General features: G+C 40.2%; 1 protein-coding gene across 2 annotated transcripts in view; it reads right to left on the bottom strand.

Annotated features, from left to right (window-relative positions):
- The window catches only part of mrc1b (mannose receptor, C type 1b), a 98237-nt gene that overhangs the window by 52845 nt on the left and 31505 nt on the right, over positions 1–13887 (bottom strand). For both annotated transcript variants that reach the window (XM_061978779.1, XM_061978777.1), the window contains exons 11-13: positions 8646–8794; positions 8361–8560; positions 1538–1653 (exon numbers count right to left, since the gene is read on the bottom strand). In XM_061978779.1, coding sequence (XP_061834763.1) covers positions 1538–1653; positions 8361–8560; positions 8646–8794 — 465 coding nt within the window. The remainder of the gene's footprint in view (positions 1–1537; positions 1654–8360; positions 8561–8645; positions 8795–13887) is intronic.

Here is a 13887-nt window from a genome sequence, read left to right as displayed (position 1 = left end):
GGACCGACACCAGCAGATGACATGGCACCCCAAACCATCACTGATGGTGGAAACTTTACACTAGACTTCAGGCAACGTGGATCCTGTGCCTCTCCTGTCTTCCTCCAGACTCTGGGACCTCGATTTCCAAAGGAAATGCAAAATTTGCATGGTTGGGTGATGGTTTGGGGTGCCATGTCATCTGCTGGTGTCGGTCCACTCTGTTTCCTGAGATCCAGGGTCAACGCAGCCGTCTACCAGCAAGTTTTAGAGCACTTCATGCTTCCTGCTGCTGACCTGCTCTATGGAGATGGAGATTTCAAGTTCCAACAGGACTTGGCGCCTGCACACAGCGCAAAATCTACCCGTGCCTGGTTTACGGACCATGGTATTTCTGTTCTAAATTGGCCCGCCAACTCCCCTGACCTTAGCCCCATAGAAAATCTGTGGGGTATTGTGAAAAGGAAGATGCAGAATGCCAGACCCAAAAACGCAGAAGAGTTGAAGGCCACTATCAGAGCAACCTGGGCTCTCATAACACCTGAGCAGTGCCAGAAACTCATCGACTCCATGCCACGCCGCATTAACGCAGTAATTGAGGCAAAAGGAGCTCCAACCAAGTATTGAGTATTGTACATGCTCATATTTTTCATTTTCATACTTTTCAGTTGGCCAACATTTCTAAAAATCCCTTTTTTGTATTAGCCTTAAGTAATATTCTAATTTTGTGACACACGGAATTTTGGATTTTCATTTGTTGCCACTTCAAATCATCAAAATTAAATGAAATAAACATTTGAATGCATCAGTCTGTGTGCAATGAATAAATATAATGTACAAGTTACACCTTTTGAATGCAATTACTGAAATAAATCAAGTTTTTCAAAATATTCTAATTTACTGGCTTTTACCTGTATATACATTTGAGACCAGTCCAGCATAGAACATTCTATCGCGCCGCCAAAATGGTCTGTCTCCCCGACCCAAAACCCTCTCCCCCTAAGTCCCTCTTCCTCCCCCCCCCCTGGCAGTCATGTCTCCCTAGCCAAAACAAATGCTTATTATCGCTCTCTCTAACATTCCTCACTTCAAGGTTAAGCACACAGTTTTGCAGACAACCAAAAGACCACATTTGGAAGAAAAACACTAGCTGTTTTGTAATATGACAATGAAATTAAAAGAAATAACATTTAAATTCGGATATATGTAAATATCTGCCTCCGACACTAGCTAGCCATGTCTTAAAGCACCTCTTCCTGAGGGTGTTTCAGTGTTATTACTTCACCTTTATCGTTCATTTGTACACCAAAATGGGTCCGTTCTCCCTTTTCTGTCTACACACTGTGTCTGTTTGTAAGTACTCTGTGATTGTGCGCTGCCGAACATGCTCGTCTGCTCGTAAACCAGCGATGACACGACGTGACGACGACAGGGGCGCGGGGGGGAGATGATTGGTACTTTTCAGAGGCGGTATAGTAATATGATTCATTAGTATCGCGGTACCATACTAATACCAGTATACCGTACAACCCTAGTCTGTTATTTAAAGGTGTCCTACCGTCCTACAAAGAGCTCAGCGCTATTGTGGATGCTGAGAAGATCTCCTCCAATGGCCCTGCAGTAATCTCGGGCCTCAAACCAAGTCTTCTCTCCTTCACGGGGCCCTGTAAAGAACTGGAGAGCAAGACCTTACTGATTATAGGAGTCTGTATACAGCAGAGAGCACAAGCTCAGCTGTGAAATTCTGTCAGCAATGAATAAATAGTGAGGCAGCACAAGTACCTGGGAGTCCACCTGAACAGCAGACTGGACTGGAAGGACAACAGCAAAGCTGTTTTACAAGAAGCTTAGGTCCTTTAATGTGTGCAGCGAGCTGTTGGAGATCTTTTATCAGTCTGTTGTGGCCAGTGCCCTGTACTTTGCAGTGCTTTGTTGGGGGAGCAGCACCAGCAGAAAGGGACTTAAACCGGATTGACAAATTGATCCGGCCAAACTATTTGGAGGCGTTTGTGTCTGGAAGGGACAGGAGGACTCTGGACAAACTGCTGGCCATCATGGACAATCTTGCCCACTCACTCTACCAGACAATTGAGGGACAACGGAGCTCATACTCCAACAGGCTCCTTTAGCTTCGTTTCCACAGTGTTCCCGTTCAAGAACTCCTTCATTCCACACTCCATCCAGCTGTATAATCACTCGCCATACAGCAATAGATGATATCTATCGATTACCTGACCGCTTCTATGTTAGCTACCTCTCTTTGTTTATAATGTTTATTTTCTGCTGGATCTACTCTCTATTTTATGCTGCAGCTGTTACATATACTGTCATATTGTACATGGTCATTGTTATACATTGTATATATTATATACCGTATTTTTCGGAGTACAAGAGTATAAGTCGCACCGGCCGAAAATGCATAGTAAAGAAGGTAAAAAAAAACATATATATATAAGTCGCATTTTTGGGGGAAATGTATTTGATAAAAGCCAACAGCAAGAATAGACATTTGAAAGGCAATTTAAAATAAATGAAGAATAGTGAACAACAGGCTGAATAAGTGTACGTTATATGAGGCATAAATAACCAACTGGTATGTTAACGTAACATATTATGGTAAGAGTCATTCAAATAACTATAACATATAGAACATGCTATACGTTTACCAAACAATCTGTCACTCCTAATCGCTAAATCCCATGAAATCTTCTTTCTCGGCGTCGCTTCTAAACATACTTGCCAACCTTGAGACCTCCGATTTCGGGAGGTGGGGGGAGGGGGTTGGGGGTGGGCGTGGTCGAGGTGGGACGGGGGCGTGGTTGGGGGGCGTGGCTAAAAGGGGAGGAGTATATTTACAGCTAAAATTCACCAAGTCAAGTATTTCATATATATATATATATATATATATATATATATATATATATATATATATATATATATATAAGAAATAAATTATATATATATATATATATATATATATGAAATACTTGACGTTCAGTGAATTCTAGCTATATATATTTATAATATATATATATATATATATATATATATATATGTACATATATATATTTATTTTATTATATATATATATATATATATATATATAGCTAGAATTCACTGAACGTCAAGTATTTCTTATATATATATCCATCCATATATATATATATATATATATATATATATATATAAGAAATAAATTATATATATATATATATATATATTTATATATATATATAAGAAATACTTGACGTTCAGTGAATTCTAGCTATATATATTTATAATATATATATATATATATATATATATGTATATATATGTATATATATATATATTTATTTTATTATATATATATATATATATAGCTAGAATTCACTGAACGTCAAGTATTTCTTATATATATATATATATATATATATATATATATATATATATCCATCCATCCATCCATCCATATATATATATATATATATATATATATATATATATATATATATATATATATATATATATATATATATATATATATATATCTAGAATTCACTGAACGTCAAGTATTTCTTATATATATATATATATATATATATATATATATGAAATACTTGACTTGATGAATTCTAGCTATATATATAAATAATTGAATTTCAGTGTTCATTTATTTACACATATACACACACATAACACTCATCTTCTCATTGTTGAGTTAAGGGTTGAATTGTCCATCCTTGTTCTATTCTCTGTCACTATTTTTCGAACCATGCTGCTCTGATGATGCATTGCTGTGTGGCACGCACAAAAGTGCTTTCATCAAATGCACTAGATGGCAGTATTGTCCTGTTTAAGAGTGTCACAACATTGCTGTTTACGGCAGACGAACTGCTTTACAGTATACAAAAACATGACTGCTGTTGTTGTTAGCAGACTCAGGTCAGTCCGCCTGTATTTCGGGAGATTTTCGGGAGAAAATTTGTCCCGGGAGGTTTTCGGGAGAGGCGCTGAATTTCGGGAGTCTCCCGGAAAATCCGGGAGGGTTGGCAAGTATGCTTCTAAACAACTCTGCCAACTCCAAAGGTAGACAACGCGCCACTTACCCTTCTATCTTATTTGATATTTTACGGTAATGTGTTAATAATTTCACACATAAGTCACTCCTGAGTATAAGTCGTACCCCCGGCCAAACTATGAAAAAAAACTGCGAGTTGTAATCCGAAAAATACGGTACAAATATAATATATCAGTACATATCATATACCGTATTTTTCGGACTATAAGTCGCAGTTTTTTTCATAGTTTGGCCGGGGGTGCGACTTATACTCAGGAGCGACTTATGTGTGAAATTATTAACACATTAGCGTAAAATATCAAATAATATTATTTATGTCATTCACGTAAGAGACTAGACCAGGGGTCGGCAACCCGCGGCTCCGGAGCCGCATGCGGCTCAGCAGCTTACTTGCTGAACCCCCCCAATTTTCCCGTGAGACTTCCGGATTTCAGTGCCTCTCGCAGAAAACTCCCGGGATTAATATTCACCGACTTTTACCCTTACGGCTATAATAAGGGCGCCCTCTACAATCTGTATTAACAGAGTGCCAGCCCAACACTTGTTATACAATATACATCTTCTGCTTGCACACGTACGTGACAGCAAGGCACACTTGGTCAACAGCCACACAGGTTACACTGACGGTGGTCATATAAAACAACTTTAACACTCTTACTAATAATGCGCCACACTTTGAACCAAAATCAAACAAGAATGACAAACACATTTCGGGAGAACATCTGCACCTTAACACAACATAAACACAACAGAACAAACACCCAGAATCCCATGCAGCCCTGACTCTTTCGGGCTACATTATACACCACTGCTACCACCAAACCCCGCCCCCACCCCAACCCTGCTCCCTCACACATCAACCCCCCCCTCTCTGTGCGTCGGTTGAGGTGGGCGGGGTTTGGTAGCGGGGGTGTATAATGTATCCCGGAAGAGTTAGGGCTGCATGGGATTCTGGGTATTTGTCCTGTTGTGTTTATGTTGTGTTACGGTGCAGATGTTCTCCCGAAATTTGTTTGTCATTCTTGTTTGGTGTGGGTTCACAGTGTGGCGCATTATTAGTAAGAGTGTTAAAGTTTTTTTGTTTTTTTTATACCGCCACCGTCAGTGTGAGCTGTGTGGTTGTTGACCAAGTATGCCTTGCTGTTACCTACGTGAGCAAAGCGGAAGCCCCATACAACGTGAGGCTGATCAGGCACGCTGACTGTAGTGGGTGATATATGCTGTACCATCATGGCACACATGACGCTGACAAGCGCCATTAAATAAAAACCTGCGTGCCGCACCAGCTTTCAAATTCCACATAAAGGTGTGGGCAACGTGTCTGAGACCCCTGGTAATACATAGCACAAAGCAAAAAAAAAAACTTCGTATACAGTGTTATTTCATTTAAAATTTCAAAAGATTTTTGCGGCTCCCATTGTTTTCTATAATTTGTGAAACTGCTCAAAATGGCTCTTTGACTGGTAAAGGTTGCCGACCCCTGGACTAGACGTATAAGATTTCATGGGATTTAGCGATTAGGAGTGACAGATTGTTTGGTAAACGTATAGCATGTTCTATATGTTATAGTTATTTGAATGACTCTTACCATAATATGTTACGTTAACATACCAGTTGGTTATTTATGCCTCATATAACGTACACTTATTCGGCCTGTTGTTCACTATTCTTATTCTTGGTGTTGGCTTTTATCAAATAAATTTCCCCACAAAATGCGACTTATACTCCAGTGCGACTTATATATGGTTTTTTTCCTTCTTTATTATGCATTTTCGGCCGGTGCCACTTATACTCCGGAGCGACTTATACTCCGAAAAATACGGTACTGTATATATACAGGTAAAAGCCAGTAAATTAGAATATTTTGAAAAACTTGATTTATTTCAGTAATTGCATTCAAAAGGTGTAACTTGTACATTATATTTATTCATTGCACACAGACTGATGCATTCAAATGTTTATTTCATTTAATTTTGATGATTTGAAGTGGCAACAAATGAAAATCCAAAATTCCGTGTGTCACAAAATTAGAATATTACTTAAGGCTAATACAAAAAAGGGATTTTTAGAAATGTTGGCCAACTGAAAAGTATGAAAATGAAAAATATGAGCATGTACAATACTCAATACTTGGTTGGAGCTCCTTTTGCCTCAATTACTGCGTTAATGCGGCGTGGCATGGAGTCGATGAGTTTCTGGCACTGCTCAGGTGTTATGAGAGCCCAGGTTGCTCTGATAGTGGCCTTCAACTCTTCTGCGTTTTTGGGTCTGGCATTCTGCATCTTCCTTTTCACAATACCCCACAGATTTTCTATGGGGCTAAGGTCAGGGGAGTTGGCGGGCCAATTTAGAACAGAAATACCATGGTCCGTAAACCAGGCACGGGTAGATTTTGCGCTGTGTGCAGGCGCCAAGTCCTGTTGGAACTTGAAATCTCCATCTCCATAGAGCAGGTCAGCAGCAGGAAGCATGAAGTGCTCTAAAACTTGCTGGTAGACGGCTGCGTTGACCCTGGATCTCAGGAAACAGAGTGGACCGACACCAGCAGATGACATGGCACCCCAAACCATCACCCAACCATGCAAATTTTGCATTTCCTTTGGAAATCGAGGTCCCAGAGTCTGGAGGAAGACAGGAGAGGCACAGGATCCACGTTGCCTGAAGTCTAGTGTAAAGTTTCCACCATCAGTGATGGTTTGGGGTGCCATGTCATCTGCTGGTGTCGGTCCACTCTGTTTCCTGAGATCCAGGGTCAACGCAGCCGTCTACCAGCAAGTTTTAGAGCACTTCATGCTTCCTGCTGCTGACCTGCTCTATGGAGATGGAGATTTCAAGTTCCAACAGGACTTGGCGCCTGCACACAGCGCAAAATCTACCCGTGCCTGGTTTACGGACCATGGTATTTCTGTTCTAAATTGGCCCGCCAACTCCCCTGACCTTAGCCTCATAGAAAATCTGTGGGGTATTGTGAAAAGGAAGATGCAGAATGCCAGACCCAAAAACGCAGAAGAGTTGAAGGCCACTATCAGAGCAACCTGGGCTCTCAAAACACCTGAGCAGTGCCAGAAACTCATCGACTCCATGCCACGCCGCATTAACGCAGTAATTGAGGCAAAAGGAGCTCCAACCAAGTATTGAGTATTGTACATGCTCATATTTTTCATTTTCATACTTTTCAGTTGGCCAACATTTCTAAAAATCCCTTTTTTGTATTAGCCTTAAGTAATATTCTAATTTTGTGACACACGGAATTTTGGATTTTCATTTGTTGCCACTTCAAATCATCAAAATTAAATGAAATAAACATTTGAATGCATCAGTCTGTGTGCAATGAATAAATATAATGTACAAGTTACACCTTTTGAATGCAATTACTGAAATAAATCAAGTTTTTCAAAATATCCTAATTTACTGGCTTTTACCTGTATATAATAGAGCAGCACGATGGAAGAGGGGTTAGTGCGTCTGCCTCACAATATGAAGGTCCTGGGTTCGATCCTGCGCTCGGGATCTTTCTGTGTGGAGTTTGCATGTTCTCCCCGTGACTGCGTGGGTTCCCTCCGGGTACTCCGGCTTCCTCCCACCTCCAAAGACATGCACCTGGGGATAGGCCCCTCCCACCTCCAAAAGACATGCACCTGGGGATAGGTTGATTGGCAACACTAAATGGTCCCTAGTGTGTGAATGTGAGTGTGAATGTTGTCTGTCTATCTGTGTCGGCCCTGTGATGAGGTGGCGACTTGTCCAGGGTGTACCCCGCCTACCGCCCGAATGCAGCTGAGATAGGCTCCAGCACCCCCCCGCGACCCCGAACGGGACAAGCGGTAGAAAATGGATGGATGGATGGATATTTACATATTACATATATGTTATATTGCTACTATGGTACATTTTTTGTCTACTTTATACCTGCATTATGGGACGGCGTGGCGCAGTGGAAGAATGGCCGTGCGCGACCCGAGGGTCCCTGGTTCAATCCCCACCTAGTACCAACCTCGTCATGTCCGTTGTGTCCTGAGCAAGACACTTCACCCTTGCTCCTGATGGGTGCTGGTTAGCGCCTTGCATGGCAGCTCCCTCCATCAGTGTGTGAATGTGTGTGTGAATGGGTAAATGTGGAAGTAGTGTCAAAGCGCTTTGAGTACCTTGAAGGTAGAAAAGCGCTATACAAGTACAACCCATTTATCATTATTTATTTATTATCCTTTCTATCCTTTGTAACTGAGCTACTGTGTGGAACAGTTTTCCTTTTGGATCATTAAAGTTTGTCTAAGTCTAATGAATGCAATAGGAGGAAACAGACATCATGGTTAAGCGGTACCTTGGAGCAGATGTTTCTTGTTCCAGATCGGATCCAGCCCTCGGCACACTGAGGCGGGACGACAGTAGGCGGCGGGGGCGTTAACACGGCCCCTTCAGCCAGGTGCTTGCAGATGTATTTCTCCTTATTGGTGCAGGGCAGCAGATCCCACAGCCCGGCCAAAATCCCCGTTGTCATGGCAACGCAGCCTTGTCTATTCCCTTTTTGGAGGAACACAGTGAGAATGATGGCGTTCCTGTCAACGCATGCACTTGAAAAAAAAAAAAAAAAAAAGGAAACGCTTACCGGGCATTTCATTGTTCCAGTGCGTAAATCGGACCGCCTGGTCGTTGGTCCACTCAAACATTTCATAGTCTTTCTGGTTGGAGAGGCCCAGCCAGAAGTACTTCTCAGGTCTCAGTCCCACCAAGCTGACCAAGAATGCGTTGTCCACCCTTGGAAACAGTCACAACATTGTTGAAAGACCACGTTTTTTTTAAATCAGAGTACATATGAATAAACAGGTCTCAAAGTTTTGGGATGGATACCAAAATTTGGTACACTCAGTCAGACTGTTCCTAAGAACAATTTTCCATGCCAACTAGAGGTGTAACGGTACGTGCATACCTGCCAACTTTTGAAATCAGAAAAACCTAGTAGCCAGGGTCCAGGGGCCACAGGCCCCGGACAAAGTCCTGGTGGGGGGTTCAGGAGCCCCCCGACGCAAAATGATTATTAGCATTCAGACAGGTTAAAATGTTGCTAAAACCATCACTTTTCTATCAGTCACAGTGACTTTTCAAAACAAAAATATTACAGCAAAAATCAAATGGGTTGATTGACATGTTTATTCTGTAAGCTAACTTCAATAGTTTGAAATTATTTTGACAGTTAATGCCAGTTATCCTGTCAACCTTTCACAAGACTTCAATTTGTTAATTGAAAGTATAAACAGTATAAACACTTTTTACAGTAAACAAATGGTAAAACAGTACTAAACAATTCCATTAAAAAAAAAATTGGTGTCATTATTAACTTTCTGTCCAAGCTTGTATAATCTACTGCCTTGTTCAATTGTAAAAAATATTCTGTGCCTAAAATTCACATTTCTATCACAATTATCATACTGTAAACATGGTAAGCTAACTTCATTAAAATTAATAGTCCTGTCAATAGCATGGAATTACAATTCAAATGTAGTTTTTTTTGTAAGCCTTTCAAAAGAATTCAAAATATGAAAAATTCATGAAAATTAATTGAAGCCATCAGACACTTGAAAAGTGGCACATCACATCTCTAATGTAATCATTTGAACTTTTCAACAGAAATAGCACTGCAAAAATATTAAGGACATACTTCTGTATTTTGGTAGTTATGCTGTCAACATTTAACAAGATTTCTTCAACTTGGACTTGAAAGCATAAATAGTATAAACACTTTTAACAGTATAACAGTACTAAACAATTCCAATAGATAACATTGGTGTCATTACCTTTTTGTGGCTAAAATCCAAATTTATTCTAGTCCATGCTCAATTATTGCCTCCGTAAATAAAACTTCGGCATTTATCACATCCAAAGAATCTGTTTGGGCGACAAAAAACGTTGAAAGTTTTCCACTTGTATCGCTAGCAACGGCATTAGACTTGTGTTTTTTTGTCCCAACGTGGTCTTTTACATCGCTAATTCCTCCGTGTCCGATCGAAAAATCTTGTCTGCACAAGGTGCAATTCGCGTAGTTTTCACCCTTTTTGGAACGGATAATTATTCCCGGATAGGCTTTTGAATATTCTTCACGGAATGACTCCAGTTTTCTTTTCGGTTTAAGACTCGTTTGCGATTTTTCTCCGGCTGATTCCATGATCGTTCGCTCGTTTGGAAACAATGGCAACTGGTGCCTCGTGCTTGGCAGCGGTGCTATAAATAGCCTCGCGCATGGCATTCGGAATGGCTCGATAGGAAGTTACTGGAAGCAGTGTCGATTGTCATTGTTGTTACGCGATTTCGTGAATAAAACTTTTAAAAAAACTTTTTTTTTTAATTAATGAAAAAACGTATTTTTAATCACTGCAACCGTAACCCGGAATAGGTTGATGAAAACCGTACTAATTACGGGAAAACCGGAGTAGTTGGCAGGTATGTACGTGTATTTGTATTGAACCGTTTCGGTACGGGGGTTCCGGTTCGGTTCGGAGGTGTACCGAACGAGTTTCCACACGGACATATTAAGTAGCATAACGCGCGTTGTGTAAACAATGCACACCGAGGCACAACACACGGCATGCTAGCAGCTAACGGGCTACAATAGACTGACTATACGTCCTCTTTTCACCGGACATGTCCTCTTTTGCGGAGCTGTCAGGGCGGAGTTTCTTAAATGCCTCGAATGTCCGGCATTTTGAGTTAAGGTTGCGTGTATTTTCAATGTACGTTGAGGGTTAAGAAGGGGTTAAAAACAAAACAAACAGCAGCATTGGTGAGGGAGGGGCAGAGACAGAGAGAGAGAGAGAGAATTATGATAAACGCGCATGCGTCGCCAGGCTCTGCTTTTTATCCATAGATTTATCACATTTAATTTTTTATTATCTATAGCAGGGGTGTCAAAAGTGTGCCATTTGCGGCCCACAGCTAATGTTTTAAAGGCCCACGGCACATTCTAAAAATACTATTCAAATAAACAAAAACATAACAAAAGTGAAATAAAAAAGCTTAAAGGTTAAATGTCATTTAGAAAAAGTTGCAATGTTGACTAATAAAACAAAGCAGTTTTTTTCTTTCAAACTGTCATTGCTCAAAACATAATATTGAATCAAAATCAATGTTATTATGAATTATTGACCTATCCAAGGTTCCCATTACTTCACATCAAATATTACACTAAGAAAAATATTTTTGGTGGAAGATTTTGCAAATTTGGTAAATAAATAACCCCAAAATGTATATTTTGTTGTTTTCTTACTGTACCGAAAATGAACCAAACCGTGACCTCTAAACCGAGGTAGGTACCAAACCGAAATTTTTGTGTACCATTACACCCCTATGTAATGGTACACTTGTTTGTTTTTTATTTAAAAAAACGTATTTATTGCAGAATTACCAACGGAAACAATTCTAGTCAAAGATCCACTACATCACAAGAAAGCGTTGCTGTTTTTGAGAATCTCCTATTTAAAAACCCTCCAACAAGAGCACCCCTCTATTTTTAAGGACATCCTGCAAAAACACCAGTCAGTGACCCACTTTGTAAAAAAAGGTGCTCTGCTGTTTTTGAGGGATGCCTGCAAAAACGCTTCTCAAAGATTGTCTAACTGGAGTGCGCTGGTTTTGAGGATGTAATGCAAAAACGCTGGTCAAAGATCCTAGGTCTAACTGCTTTGCTGGTTTTAAGAATCAACTCCAAAATTCCAACACTAAAATAATCTCTGTTGGACAGAACAGTTTAGCTGTTTTTGAAAATGTAATGCAAAAGCCCTGGTCAAAAATCTACAATGTAACAACAGTGATCGGCTGTTTTTTTTTAGAACCAAGTTAAGAAATGCTCGTCAAAGATCCTCTACATTACAAGAAAGCGTTGCTGTTTTTGAGAATCTCCTACAAAAATGCTATTTAAAAACCCTCCAACAGGAGCACCCCTCTATTTTTAAGGACATCCTGCAAAAAACACCAGTCAGTGACCCACTTTGTAAAAAAGGTGCTCTGCTGTTTTTGAGGGATGCCTGCAAAAACGCTTCTCAAAGATGGTCTAACTGGAGTGCGCTGGTTTTGAGAATGTAATGCAAAAACGCTGGTCAAAGATCCTAGGTCTAACTGCTTTGCTGGTTTTAAGAATCAACTCCAAAATTCCAACACTAAAATAATCTCTGTTGGACAGAACAGCTTAGCTGTTTTTGAAAATGTAATACAAAAGCCCTGGTCAAAAATCTACAATGTAACAACAGTGGTCGGCAGTTTTTTTTAGAACCAAGTTAAGAAATGCTCGTCAAAGATCCTCTACATTACAAGAAAGCGTTGCTGTTTTTGAGAATCTCCTACAAAAATGCTATTTAAAAACCCTCCAACAGGAGCACCCCTCTATTTTTAAGGACATCCTGCAAAAAACACCAGTCAGTGACCCACTTTGTAAAAAAGGTGCTCTGCTGTTTTTGAGGGATGCCTGCAAAAACGCTTCTCAAAGATGGTCTAACTGGAGTGCGCTGGTTTTGAGAATGTAATGCAAAAACGCTGGTCAAAGATCCTAGGTCTAACTGCTTTGCTGGTTTTAAGAATCAACTCCAAAATTCCAACACTAAAATAATCTCTGTTGGACAGAACAGCTTAGCTGTTTTTGAAAATGTAATGCAAAAGCCCTGGTCAAAAATCTACAATGTAACAACAGTGGTCGGCAGTTTTTTTTAGAACCAAGTTAAGAAATGCTCGTCAAAGATCCTCTATATTACAAGAAAGCGTTGCTGTTTTTGAGAATCTCCTACAAAAATGCTATTTAAAAACCCTCCGACAGGAGCACCCCTCTATTTTTAAGGACATCCTGCAAAAAACACCAGTCAGTGACCCACTTTGTAAAAAAAGGTGCTCTGCTGTTTTTGAGGGATGCCTGCAAAAACGCTTCTCAAAGATTGTCTAACTGGAGTGCGCTGGTTTTGAGGATGTAATGCAAAAACGCTGGTCAAAGATCCTAGGTCTAACTGCTTTGCTGGTTTTAAGAATCAACTCCAAAATTCCAACACTAAAATAATGTTGACTAATAAAACAAAGCTGTTTTTTTCTTTCAAACTGTCATTGCTCAAAACATAATATTGAATCAAAATCAATGTTATTATGAATTATTGACCTATCCAAGGTTCCCATTACTTCACATCAAATATTACACTAAGAAAAATATTTTGCAAATTTGGTAAATAAATAACCCAACAATTTATATTTTGTTGTTTTCTTACTGTACCGAAAATGAACCGGACCGTGACCTCTAAACCGAGGTACGTACCGAACCGAAATTTTTGTGTACCGTTACACCCCTGAATGCCAACAAAGCAAGAAGAAGTACAGTGATGTGATACCAGAGACGTGACCTTTGTGAACGAGATGAGTCTTTTGGAATGGCTGTTTCAAGAGAACCGATTCAGCCGATAAACCTACTCAGTGGCCTAGTGGTTAGGCCGAGTCATACCAAAGACTATAAAACTGGGAGCCATTACCTCCCTGCTTGGCACTCAGCATCAAGGGTTGGAATTGGGGGTTAAATCACCAAAAAATTATTCCCGGGCGCTGCCACCGCTGCTGCCCACTGCTCCCCTCACCTCCCAGGGGGTGATCAAGGGTGATGGGTCAAGCGCAGAGAATACTTTCGCCACACCTAGTGTGCGTGTGGTACTTTCACTTGAACTTTGAGACGTTTTCTGCCTTCATTTGCGAGCCACCAACTGGACCGAAGTGACACTGACATCATTTTGTGTTTTTCTTTGTTTTGTTACACTTAAGACCTTCATCAGTATGTGGAATTAAATGATGGAATGGATTCAGCAAATAAATCAAACAATGTACTAATATGATCC

Source organism: Nerophis lumbriciformis, linkage group LG19 (genome assembly GCF_033978685.3).
Source record: "Nerophis lumbriciformis linkage group LG19, RoL_Nlum_v2.1, whole genome shotgun sequence".
Classification (NCBI taxonomy): domain Eukaryota; kingdom Metazoa; phylum Chordata; class Actinopteri; order Syngnathiformes; family Syngnathidae; genus Nerophis; species Nerophis lumbriciformis.
Note: the sequence above shows the minus strand (reverse complement) of the source record. Positions and strands in the feature narration are given on the sequence as shown.